The sequence below is a fragment of the Argiope bruennichi genome, chromosome 3, assembly GCF_947563725.1.
Source record: "Argiope bruennichi chromosome 3, qqArgBrue1.1, whole genome shotgun sequence".
In the NCBI taxonomy this organism is placed as follows: Eukaryota; Metazoa; Arthropoda; class Arachnida; order Araneae; family Araneidae; genus Argiope; species Argiope bruennichi.
Genome location: NC_079153.1, coordinates 127,666,121 through 127,679,153, shown reverse-complemented (window position 1 = coordinate 127,679,153; position 13,033 = coordinate 127,666,121). Strand labels below are relative to the sequence as shown.

The 13,033-nt window shown below is 23.4% G+C and overlaps 1 protein-coding gene across 2 annotated transcripts; it reads right to left on the bottom strand.

Moving 5' to 3' along the window:
• Positions 1-230: 230 nt before the first annotated feature.
• Positions 231-12,863, bottom strand: LOC129963278 (histone-lysine N-methyltransferase SMYD3-like). 2 transcript variants are annotated; one of them, XM_056077536.1, is made up of 13 exons: positions 12,505-12,863; positions 11,069-11,230; positions 10,718-10,781; positions 8,765-8,875; positions 7,371-7,440; positions 6,835-6,962; positions 5,247-5,314; positions 4,984-5,092; positions 4,788-4,898; positions 4,593-4,698; positions 2,777-2,954; positions 1,428-1,533; positions 231-949 (listed from the first exon to the last, which is right to left on the bottom strand). In XM_056077536.1, exons 2-13 carry the CDS (start codon positions 11,104-11,106, stop codon positions 830-832), a joined length of 1,209 nt encoding a protein of 402 aa, XP_055933511.1. In that variant the 5' UTR covers positions 11,107-11,230; positions 12,505-12,863; the 3' UTR covers positions 231-829. The 2 variants fall into 2 exon arrangements, with proteins under 2 accessions (XP_055933511.1, XP_055933510.1); XM_056077535.1 differs by lacking the exon at positions 11,069-11,230 and having other exon boundaries at positions 12,505-12,859.
• Between the last annotated feature and the right edge of the window lie 170 nt (positions 12,864-13,033).

The following is a 13,033-nucleotide window of genomic DNA, read 5'->3' as shown; positions in this document are numbered from 1 at the left end:
CTTTATATGATTAAATCTGTGTAAAATTCATGTAATCTTGCCATTATATTTTCGGCCTCTAAATAAAAAGATTAACTAATTTTTTTTAATGCTATTAAGTCACTGACTAGCAATCAATTTCATGATCATTATATAATATAGTGTTCCTGAATTCACGAGGCAAACTTTAAGAGTAGATAAAATACATACAAAGAAGCTTTTTTTTTTGTATAGAAATATGTGGTCACAGGTATAAAATAAAAACTCTTTATTTACACAATATTTTTAGAGCAGACAATATACAAGTTTAGTGGCATAACTTAAAAGATGAGTTTTTGGGAAGAAAAATATTGAACAGTTATCAGACTGGTTTCTGTAATGCCATAAAAATTCAATAAAATTGTTTTCCAGACAAACGACTTTTTGCTGTAAGAAAATAATATTTTTATGATAGCGATTTTATACTCTCTAAGAAAGTAAATATGCATTTTAAGCATGTTTGTCACCATTTCTTGTTATTTCCTCATTACACATTTACTACTTTATACACCCTTAAAATTTGGTCCTCGGCTTTGGGTAAAATTTGGTTCAAGGGACACCTTGTGTTTGTGTACATATATATCGAAAGAAAAATAGTTTAGTATGTGTAACAAGATGGAATTTTCTTGAAAACAGGTTAAAAATTTTTTATCTTAACTGCCTTATAAATAGCATGATCATGCTGTTTAAAATTCTTAAATATTGTAGCTGTATTCTCAAAGATGTGGTAAACTTGGTTTCAGATTTTATAATTAAATTAGATTTGGATTTGACGGGCAAAAATATCACTATTGATTACATAAAATTAAATCTATTCTTCAGTATTTAGTGAGGATAAAGATGAGTATTTTTCTGATTCTTGAAGTAAATTCCGTAGATCTTGATATAAAGGATGAGTTTCTCCATGTGTTACTTTTATTATATTTTCTGCCTGAAATTAAAAAAAAAATACAATAGAAGATATTTTCAGTTCTATAATCAAATTTTGGTATCATTTCATAGTTGTTTTTTATGTGGGGTGATTACAACAAAGAAATCATTAAAACTTAACTAACTGCAATCAGTCAAATACTTAAAGAATCATGAGTTCTATTCAAAAAGTTTTTTTTCATCACCAATCCTCAAAAGTTAAGTGGATTCACTAATTAATTAGTTTTTTTTAATTGATGATACATATCTTAGTTTTGAAATAATCATGATTTGAATTTGCAGACAATCTATGCCAAATCTAACATGAGAATTTATACCTGCAATTATCACAGCATAATTATAAAAACTAAATTGCAAATGATGCTTACATCTTTAATTCATTAATCAACTAACACATATGAATTATATTCAGTACACAAATTACTAAGAAAAGAAGTTTGATAATCTTTCATTACTTCAGAAACTAAAATTGAAATTACCTGTTGTAAAGTTTCAAATGATGAAGGAAGATTAAGAAAAACTTGAATCTTGCCTAATTTAAACAAATGAATACCTAACAATGGATGATAATTTCCATAGTATAACCTAAAAAAAATATATAATATGAAAATAATCTGTATAGAAAAAAAAATTGTTTCACTTCACAATTTAATAAAATACAGAAAACAGCAAACAATACTTAGCATTTGAATTTAAAAGGGTCAAAAGTATTAATTATAAAAAAAAAAAATTCAAAACAAGAAACACATTTTTATTTTAGGTAATTTCTGTGTAGCATGTTGAAATTTTAAATAAAGCCATGCAGTAAAAAAGTATGCAAAAAAGTTCTGCAGGTTTAAAAATTATAACTGTAATTAAGAGCTTATTATTATTCTTATATAATTAAAAAACATAATTTTCAACTTTAATCAATATCTGATCATCCTAATTTTAAAAGATGTATAAATGTAACAGAAAAAATTTTAATTTCAAAATGAGATATTTTTATGATTAAATATTTCAATATGATTGCATAGGAAAATTATTTTCTGCCAAAATGCATAATAATGAATATGAATAGATAAGAAACAACATCTGGATTGCAGATTTTAGTTTTGGGATTAGTCAACAATTAATCACAGATTTTTAATATAAATGAGTGAAATGCTTTAATAAAATCTTATAAAGCTTGAAGTTACTTTCTTTAATTGTGTATTAAGTAAAATAGTGGTCTAAAATGCCATGTAGTAAAGAGAGTTTGCACATTTCTCAAACAATTTTACATAAATGCCATGTTCCTCATGCTCACCAGATATTTGTTTAGTATATATATATTAGCAGAATAAAAGATGAAATGGACAGTATATGAACAATTCAAGACAAAAACATAATAAAATCTTATTGAATGAATATTTTGGGAGAAGTTCCACAAATAAATAATTTATCAAAATTAAAAAAGTTTTTCAAAAGTCTTGTAAAGGAATAAAAATAGACAATTAAATAATAAAATATTGAACTATCAAAAAATGATTATTGAAAATTAATGAATACATATAAACAAAAATTGTCTGAGAATCATTAAATGGCTTATATAATTATCAAAAAACAAATAATTTTAAATTACAGAATGATATTTTACATCAATACAAAGATTTTGCAAGAAAAAGTGTATTACTTCTATATTGTAAGAAATTGAAATAAGCAGAATAAATAATCTATCATGCATTTATTTACTGTAGAATACTGATTCAATTAGCTATTCTGAACAACAGATAATAAGTTATTATTTTATTGATACACATCCAAAAAAGGTTATATTCACTATAATGGTGGGCAAAGTATTAAATACCTGTAAGGATTAAGTAGTTGCTCTCCTACTGCAACAGCATCAGCCCATTGGTTGATCCATACACATGCATCAAAGGCAATTTCTAGAATTTTCACTCTAAAAATATGGGTATCTGCTAAAATTTTATCTTGAGAAGCAAGTTCATCCATGCAGGCTGAGTACAAAGTTGATGGGCCAGCTTTAAAAAAGCCATAATAAATAATTTTGTTACAAGGAATTTAATAAGATTGATTTTAGGCAATTCTAAAATATATATGTATAATGCTATAAAGAGAGATAGACAAGTTTTTTTAAAATTTCTTTTTCAGTCATATTCAAATAAATACAATATCTACTAACTCTACTCAAAAAGCTGTAAAATTAAATTTTTAAATTAAAATGGATTTTTATAATTATTTAAATATTATATATTATATGATTAGCCTATTTTTTGTTTAAAAAAAGGCATGGCTTTGCTAAAAAATAAAATTGTTAAAAATTCTAAAATGCAGTTATTTTAAAACAAGAAAATATCTAAAAATTGGGAAAATATCTTTCAATGTTTTATTTAACTTTAGGAAAGCAGAAAAGTGCAGTCTATTTTATATTGATTTCTTTTGAAATTAGTGGAACAATTTAACATCAATGTAATTGTCATTAAAACATAATTATTAAAATAAAAGAAAATTCTGGAAGCATCGGAATTCAATCAAACAATAATAATTTGATACCCTTTATAATTTTATAAGGAACCAAAAGTCCATTAAATTTTGAGAGCTCCTTCTTTTTAATAATGATATGATTTTTTTAAAACAATATTTTTTACAATGAAGTGTACAAATATTGTTCAACTATCCAAAGAAAATGAACTATTGAACAAGTTTATCGTCCAACTCAGATTACAGTTTCCAAAAATCAAAATTTACTTCTTTTCTGGACTGTGATTACAGTCTCTAGTCAGAATAAAAGACTGACCATGTGGATATGTGATATTATCAAAGTAAATGAATATATTAAAAAATCTGGAAGACAAAGAAAAAAATTTCACAATTTTTAATAATTTTAAAAAGGATGATGTTAATCATTAATTTTTTAATTTTAAAAAAGTTTTTTATTAAAAAAATCTATATAAATTTAACTTAAAAACTAAAATAATGGTCAAACAAGGAATATTATCATCAAAACAGGAAATATAAAATATACAAAATTGATATTCAAATATGTGATTGTGTTGTAAAATTTCTTCACACAGAAAATTCCAAATTTTGCTTTTTAGATAAATATTTCTCTAAATTTTCTATATTTATTTCCTTCTTGATAAACAAAACAACTATAAATAAAAAATTAATAATATTAACCAGTTACACATTGTTTTTATGTTGTTTTTTTAACTTTAAACGAATTTATATGGAAAAACTAATAACTTATATTTTAACTTTATTTACATGCAATTGCATTACAGGATTTCATTTACAATACATATATTTTTTAAGTTCAAAAGGAAAATTAATCAATCATATTATGTATTAATATAAATGTTTGCAATGCCATTTTATCACTTATTATAACTGATAGGAGCGTTTTTTATCAATGAGAAAATTGAGAAGAATACTTACTCACTTTAGATGAATGATTTACATGATGTTTAAGAAAACAACATTACAATTTTAACTAAGATCCAGTGTTAAGATAATCGGATCGATTAGTCATTAAATTACTTTTGAAGACCAAACACAGTTTTGATACATGAATTCAATAAAAATTAACATCATGTTGCTAATAATTTTTGCTATTAAGTTAAATTAAAATAATTCCATAAAGTATAAGCAATAATTACCTTTAGACTTTTTCATTCGTTCAATCTCTTTAAGTTTAGCCTGGAATTTAATTAAATGGATTTTAGCTTTTTCTTCAGGTATTAACAATTTTGTCATTAAGTCATCCTAAAAAAAACAAGAAAAATAAATATAATAACAAAGAACAGCAACATTTAAAAACAACAACAAAATTTTTAGTAATTCTCTATACTCACATTGTTTGATGTTGAGCATTTTTCACAATGACAATAAAAATAATATTGTTCCAATAAAGCATTCCGTCGTTTTTCAGTCAAATCAAGTTGCTCAATGTATGAAATATAAACCTTAAAAATGTTTAGACAAAAAAATTATATACAAAAAATAATCATAAATGTGTTTTAGAGATTGTAACAAAAAGAAAATTATTACTTTACTGATATCTCTGTGAGGAATGTGTTTTATTGCATGAATATGCACATTTATACCATCGAACACAACATCAGCATTTGGACTACAAGAATGGTCAAATACTGAAGCCCTAATAGAGAAATGCTATTATATATACTTTTATTTCTATATAATTTAAAATCTCATAAAAGAAGTAAAAATTATTTTTTTCAATAGATATGGAACAAAATACATAAATAATTAATTATAAATATCAATTTAAGAAATAACCTACCTATACATACCCAAGATAAAGTCCAGTGCCTATAGTCTGCATTTCATTGTCAGCAATGCTAAAAGAATTAATTGCCATCTGTAAAATAAAAATACTTTTTAACTATTTAAAGCAATACAAAACAGCTAAGCACTGAACTCAGCAATTATTGATAGTAGCACAATAGATAAGGAAATTCACAAAACTCTTTTGGAGGTTAAAAAACTTTGATTATTTACACCATGTGGAAAAAGAAAGAATTAATAATTTTAAAATTATTTAATATATTTATTTATTTATGATCGTTTTCACTTTCAAAAATAAAAACACATTTAAAAATAAATTGATCAACTCTATTTCGAGACATTTTTTTTTTTCTCCTTCAATTCCCTAATTTTTTTTAATTATTTTACATATTGACAATGCAAAACAAAAAAATTTACTTTCCTACTCATCTGCTCCTTGAGCACTGATAGATTATATCAGGCTAAATTCTAGGATTTTTTTTCAATTTGCATCATTTGTATGCAGCACCTTTTTATATTTTTATATCTCTTTTGGTATAATAGCATCTTTTCTTCTAATTATATTGTCCCTTGCTTCTTATACTCACTCCTATTTTCTTCAAATTCAATGTAGAATTGCCCTTTCTCTACCATAGAGAGAAAATAAATAAATAAAAATCTAGAAAATCTTACTAACCCAATTACTACATACTATTAATTAGGAAGAAATTTATGCATTTTTCAAAAGTAGGTTTACAAATAATCATTGTAATATTTAAATAATTCATTATGAAAACTACACCACTCTCTGCACAATTATATTATGCATACATGGTATATAATATATGTAATCAATATTTTTAATCTAAATAGCACAGCAGAAAAACGTTTTTGATACTAATTTTTAAAAGGGTCCAAATGAACAATTACACTGCTCTAGATAACAAGACTCCTCCAAAATTGCTCAAGGAAGACTAAGTAATCTTCTGGTAATGTCAAGTGAAAATAAAGCTGAAGTTATTTTGGCATTGATATATTAATTCAAACATTTTCAAGAGATTAAGCAAAAAATGTAATTTTTTTCCTTTAAATTATAAAATTAAAAAAATTTTATTATGCAATTGCTACAAATGTGCTATTAAATATATTAATGAAGTTAGAGAATAAAAAATAAATAATAATAAAATGCTAAAATATCTTTTCTATACAATTTAAATGCTTTTTATTAATTAAAATATCATATTATTTTATCTATAATTTAATTATATATACTTATATTACATTTTGTGATATCTGTGAATACATATCGAGGGGCAGACGAATTTTCTTTCCTGCTTAGGTGAGGGTGATATTTTTGCATTGGTCTTGATTTAAGTTTTAATTTATTCTGTAAATCTGTATGTCTCAAACTAATAAATAAAACAACACATTTCATAAAATTTTACTAAACATGTTATTTTTAAATAAGATTGCCATGCAGAGTCTAATTATTTTTCATTAAAATTAAAAGATAATATGTTTAGTAACACATTACATAACCATTAGAAATATATTATAAAATAAATGGAATAAAATAATTGTAAATGTTTCAAAGATAATTTAATGTTTTCTTACTTTCCCAAATATTTCAATAAATTCAGCTGGAGGAGGTACATTATCTTTTCCAATGTAATCTTTAAGAGTGCCAGCTAAAGCAATTATCTGCTGAGAACGCTTTACACATTTTTTAATTTCCCCGGAATCTAGAAATGTTTAAGTTAGTTGAAATAAATAATATATAACACAAAGGAATATGAATAATAATAATATTTAACATGAATTATAATAATATATTAAACATAGAAAGAGCAGTTTAAAACAAAGGAAACATCATTTTAATGCATTAGAGTAATAAGGTTAATTGCAAATACATGAATGATTTTCAAAGAATTTATTGCTGTAGCAGAATAGCAATAAATCATCAATAATTTACAACTGAATTTAGTAGTAACACATTTTTTATACAATGTAAACTAGATATAAATATGAAGTAATTCTACAAATTAAGTTATAATACAAGACATAGTTAGCTTTCGTAAATAGCTTTCTTTACAGAACAAAATTTTTAAAAAATTCTTTTTAGGCAAAATGTAACAAAAGTTATCATTTACGTGACATAAGTGTTCGGAAAGAGACTTTACGTCCATAAACATCTTCAACAGGTTGATCTTGACCATTCTTCTAAAATATAAAAAGAAGGAACAAGGGATGAAATGCAAGTAATGAAGCTGAAACAAATTAGTTGCAATATCTACACATGTTAAAATTATTGTTCAATGAATAATAAAGCTTTATTACTTCAAGAAAATTAAATCTGGTGATTCCCTATTTTAGAATCTAATGTTATGCAGTGACTATTAATAAAAACTAAATGACAACTAAAAACAAAATTCAAACAAAATCATTCGGAAATTTCTAATTGGTTCAATCACAAAGAGGCAAAAACAGATATTAAAAAGAATAACAAAAAAATTATGTAATTTTTCAAATTCTTAAAATTGATAAAACCAAATTTACATATCATAAATAAGTAATAGATTTACATTTTTTGTTAACATTTTTAATTTTTAATTTCCTTTTTCAGTTATATATCTTTTTAGTAGTATTTATTGTGACTACTGACAATTTAAATTGTTAGTATACACATCAGTATTGCATCATTAAGGAAGAACATAACAGATGTCTTCATATAAATTAAGCAATTTTCCAATAAAGTTTCCCTAAGCAGAGTGCCCAAGTCTTCAAAACTCACTTCTGTTCAAACATATCAGTTGAATTTAAATCTAGCAGAATCATTCGTAGGATTTATAAAATCGGTATATGAAAATACTCCATAACTTTATCTGTATAGTCAATATACACTGATTTTCTAATATTTATGAAAATCAGATAAAAAGTGTAGAATTCTATTTCATGAAGAGTAAATGAAAAGACAATCCATATAAAGAATTTAGCTCAGAAATATTACAAAAATTATATTAATGCTGAATAAATTTTTATTGGATATGGAGAAATAAGTTCCTATTCTGATTTGAAAAAAAAAAAAAAAATACATATCACAAATATTTGTTCCATCAAAGGAAAAAATTGCTCTATTATCACATTATATGATTATCAAAAGGCTTTTCAGTTTTAGAACAGAATAAACATTACATCCCATACTGATGGAAAATCTGCATATTAATATTAAAGGATTTTAAGACAAATGTAAACAGTAACTACAAGTTTAGTTTTAAAAAAAGCATTTAAAATAATTTAGTTTATTTTCTACAATATATATATATATATATATTTCTTTAAATCACAAAAAAACAGTATTTCCAAAAATTAGCCCATTAAAAATACATATGTTGATTTATATTATTTCAATAATAAAAGCATTATATATATGATATCCATTATTTAAATAGCTTTAATTTTGCAGTCTTATTTAATAATTATAGCATTTTTTCTTTTATTATTATTATGTCATCAAGCATAGAACATAACAGCACAAAATTTTTACCTTAATATTAAATATTATCAAGGCAATAAACCTCAAGGATGTAGATGGTAGGTTAGGTTTTGCTTTCATTATGCATTTGCATTCTGCTTTATGCATTTCCCAAGCTTTTGTCTACAAAGATAAACAAATGGTTTATTACAGGATAAATGCTACAAACTTTATTTGATACAGAAAAATAAAACAATGATGTTCAAAAATTAACTTCTGAATTAAAAGATGCTTTGGATATAATTTAACAACTAAGGTTAAGGTTTATTACTTATTTCAAATAGATTTCATTGATATCAATTATTGTTTCTAAAGAATGTTTTAAAATGATTTTTTAAAAATTAAAATTATATATATATATATATATATATATATATATATATAATCAGAAATGACATATAAATAGAAAGTTTGTTATTGTTATAGTTTTACAGTGCATACTAGTACAAAAAATATACTCTTATAAGCCATATTGTAACTATATTATTTTACTATATTACTATACATATAATGGAACAGCAAATATATATATATATATATATATATATATATATATATATATATATATATATATATATATATGACGAAAGATTTTTTAAAAAAATCATGTGTAATTTCAAGAATAATTGAAACATTTAATATATACTGTTCATGCCTAAATTTCAGATATATATATATATATATATATATATTAGTGAAAAACATTATCATATAAATGTAATGTGGAAGAGTAATAGATAAAAGTATTTTGGAAAAAATGTAAAGTTAAAAATTAATGCATGAAAAATATTCTTTAATAATAGAGATAAGAATAATTCAACATAAGTAACAATAACAAATAAACATACAAAAAGATATCAAGCAAAGGTATCAAAGTATGAATTTATGCTCATTGATTCAATGAAATGCAATCTAACTTCTTATTCACTACCTCAAGATTTTGAAGATCAAGAAAACTACAGATTTTTAAATTGTAATTATAATTAAAATTAAAATTTTGTAAAATAATACTGATATAGCCAAAACTCTCAAATAGTATTCTATTTTGAGATCATTTGACAATTCTAAGTAAAAATAATAATAATAATCTTTTCTCAGAAAGTTTTATTTAAAGGTTAAATGTAATTTTTTTATGGAATATCTTTTCAGTTATCAAGCATTAATACTTCATTTTTTTAATTTGTCAAACAGTTTTGAAATAATGAATTTTTTAAAAAAATAATGAAACAGCAAAAAGTTCCTTTTTTCTAAAAAAAGCAAATGGACAATTTAAAAAAATTAATAATATTTTTTTTTTTTTTTTTTACTATTACAATGTAAGTAATTCTATTTTTTCAAATAAATTTTAATAAAAATATTTCATACTGAATTATTCTAAACAAATTACTTTTCTCAAAAATATATATAAAAAAATTACAGAAAAAAGTCTTTTTAAAAAAGAAATATAACATAACTTAATTTTGTATTAATTAAAACTGAAAAAATAAAATATTCCTTTCATACCCTGATAGATCAATGTAATAATTCATCAGTTTGAGTTAACTTTTGTATTGAAAAAAAAAATCAAATGATAAGAGCTTGAAAATTTATATGACAGTTCATAATAAAAATTAGAAAGTTACTATATAAATGTTCTTTTAAAAAACATATGAGATGATTCGAAGTCATTAATAACAAGATTATTAAATTATTTAAAAAAATATCATGCATGTTTATATGCTTTGTTAAAACTACAAATTTTTTATTTGAATATAGTCTCTTTCACAGTAATTTTCAAAACATTGGTTTCTAAATTATTAAGTTACAGGAAGTGTTTAGTGTTTGATAAAATATTCATTATTATTTATATATAACCAAGGAATAGTAAATAGGAATAGTAAATTATTTATATATAACCAAAGAATAGTACCAGTGAAAATTAAAAAAAGTTTTAATAAAATAATTAACAAATAAAAAATGTTATACCTGGCAATTTTTATTGCAAAAATAAAGGAAAGAGCATTGGCTACAGCGTTTTAATTCATTGGACCTAAAAATGAAAAAGCATGAATTATGCATTATTTAGGTTCTTTTAAAATATAAGATATAAAAATTAAGCGCAATTATAAAATACACACAAAAATTAATCATATTTTGAAATTGAATATAGTTCCTTATTATTTCTTACAAGTACTTTTAAAAGCACAATAGCTAAGGATTCGATATAGTTGATCATATTCTGGTAAATGTTTTTTTAATGTTTTTATCAGACATGATTTTGTAAAAAAAAAATAAACAAACTACTTGGAGTAGTCTCATCCAAGCTTTATCACATACTTTCTAATAAAGGTATCATCCCTGGTAATGCCTTGCATGGCATTAACATGCAACAGTCATAAACTGTTAACTTTTGGCTTGAATTCAGCATTTTTATTGAATCTATTAGATGATACTTGGCCAGATTTTTGATGATTAAACCCTGCATGTGATAAATAGTATCTGTAAATAGAATATATGCTTCAGATGTATTTTTTCTTTCAAACTGAAGCCAAAATTTTACACAAATGCACTTATAGTCACCAAATTTGATATATTTGTCATTACTTTTTTGAGTTATCACATTTATATTTTCTGAGAGTACAGTCTAATAGACAGTCAACGCCTGGTTGGATTTACCTCAAAATTTGATAAATGTCTACACTATAGATGTTAAATCTGTTTAACAAATTTTATTCATCTAGCTCTCTTTGTTTTGCAGTTATTGTATTAAATTATGAATGGCCAGACCAACATATTTCAACTGAATGGATTTCATGCAAAATTTGACAGAAATCTACAAATTTGGCATAAAGGCCATATATGGAATTTCTTCCATCTAGCTCACAGCATTTTTGAGTCATCATTGTCATAAATAGACAATGTCAAAAATGTGGTTTTCAAACTTGGGGAGGTCTGAAACATGGAGATTCATCAAAATTGGAAGTACAAATTTTTTGACAATTACAATACTTTCTTTATACTCCATACATGAGAAAGTAAAAATCAAATAATAATTCAAAGTCCAAAAATAAAAGCATTGGATATTTATTTTAAAGTACTGAGTACACATATGCTTTCCAAGTTATTTCCTTAATCAATTTAGTTAATCCACTTTTTAATAATAAATAATCTGCTTATTTTAGCTTGATTGTGAACATTGAATTTTCCATCAACTTCACCAAAGTTGTTTAAAAGTATCAAATAAAGCAAATATTTTTAAAGAATATAGTAGTGATAGTTTACATAACATAATCACTTTTCACTGATATTTCTAAAAACACATTTATTGCTTTTCATATAATCTATAAGTTAGGATATGCTTGAAAAAAGTATAAGAAAATCTCATATCCTCTTTCCAAATTGAATCTATGAAATTTTTTGAATGTTTACAACTAAAATGATAAGACAAATACAAACTAATGTTTTTATGCATTAAATAAACTTTTTTAGAAGTGAACTCAATATGTTGCAGTCAAAAAACAATACTTTTCATTAAAACACATACCAAACAAACAAAAAAAATTGTGTTTAGTATTGTGCAATTCCTGTATCCTTCTTAAACCAAATGTTTGTTCTTACTTTAAAATTCTAATAATATGCAAGCACACACCCTGTTTCTTTCTAATAATCAAACTTATTTGTTTATGTAGTGTATTATTTACAAAGCATGTAAAAAAAAAAATTCTATCTTAAGATCAAATTACTTTGAAAGTATTTATTATAGATTAACCTACTTTTTAAAACAGTAATCACATCTCTGACCTCGACACTTATTATCTAAAACATAAACATAAGGTCTTGAAGTCAATATTAATTCTCCAAGTTTAAAACATGACATCTTTATACTTTACAGAATTGTTTCTTCAAAAGAAATACCACGAAAATTTTAATGACATTTGAATTAAAACATCATCATTAAAGAAATCTGTGTCCGGTTAATCCTAGTCTTTAAAATGTGCTCTTTCAAAAATATCATTTCAGGTAAAAATTTTAATTATAATACGCCGCTTACACATCTCGCACGAAGCAACAAAATTGATTGTTTGCAAACTAACAAATTTGTGATTGATTGATTATTTGGTAGGAATAGAAATGAAACTGATATGAAATCAAAATGTAAAACTTTAAAAATAGGCTTGAACTTTTATTCAGTTTAATTATTTAAAAAGAAAACTCATTTCTCCTATATTTAAATCGTTTAGTTTGAATTTGGAAAACACTTTTCTTTTTCTATTATTTGATCACAAAATTTCTCTTTTCAAT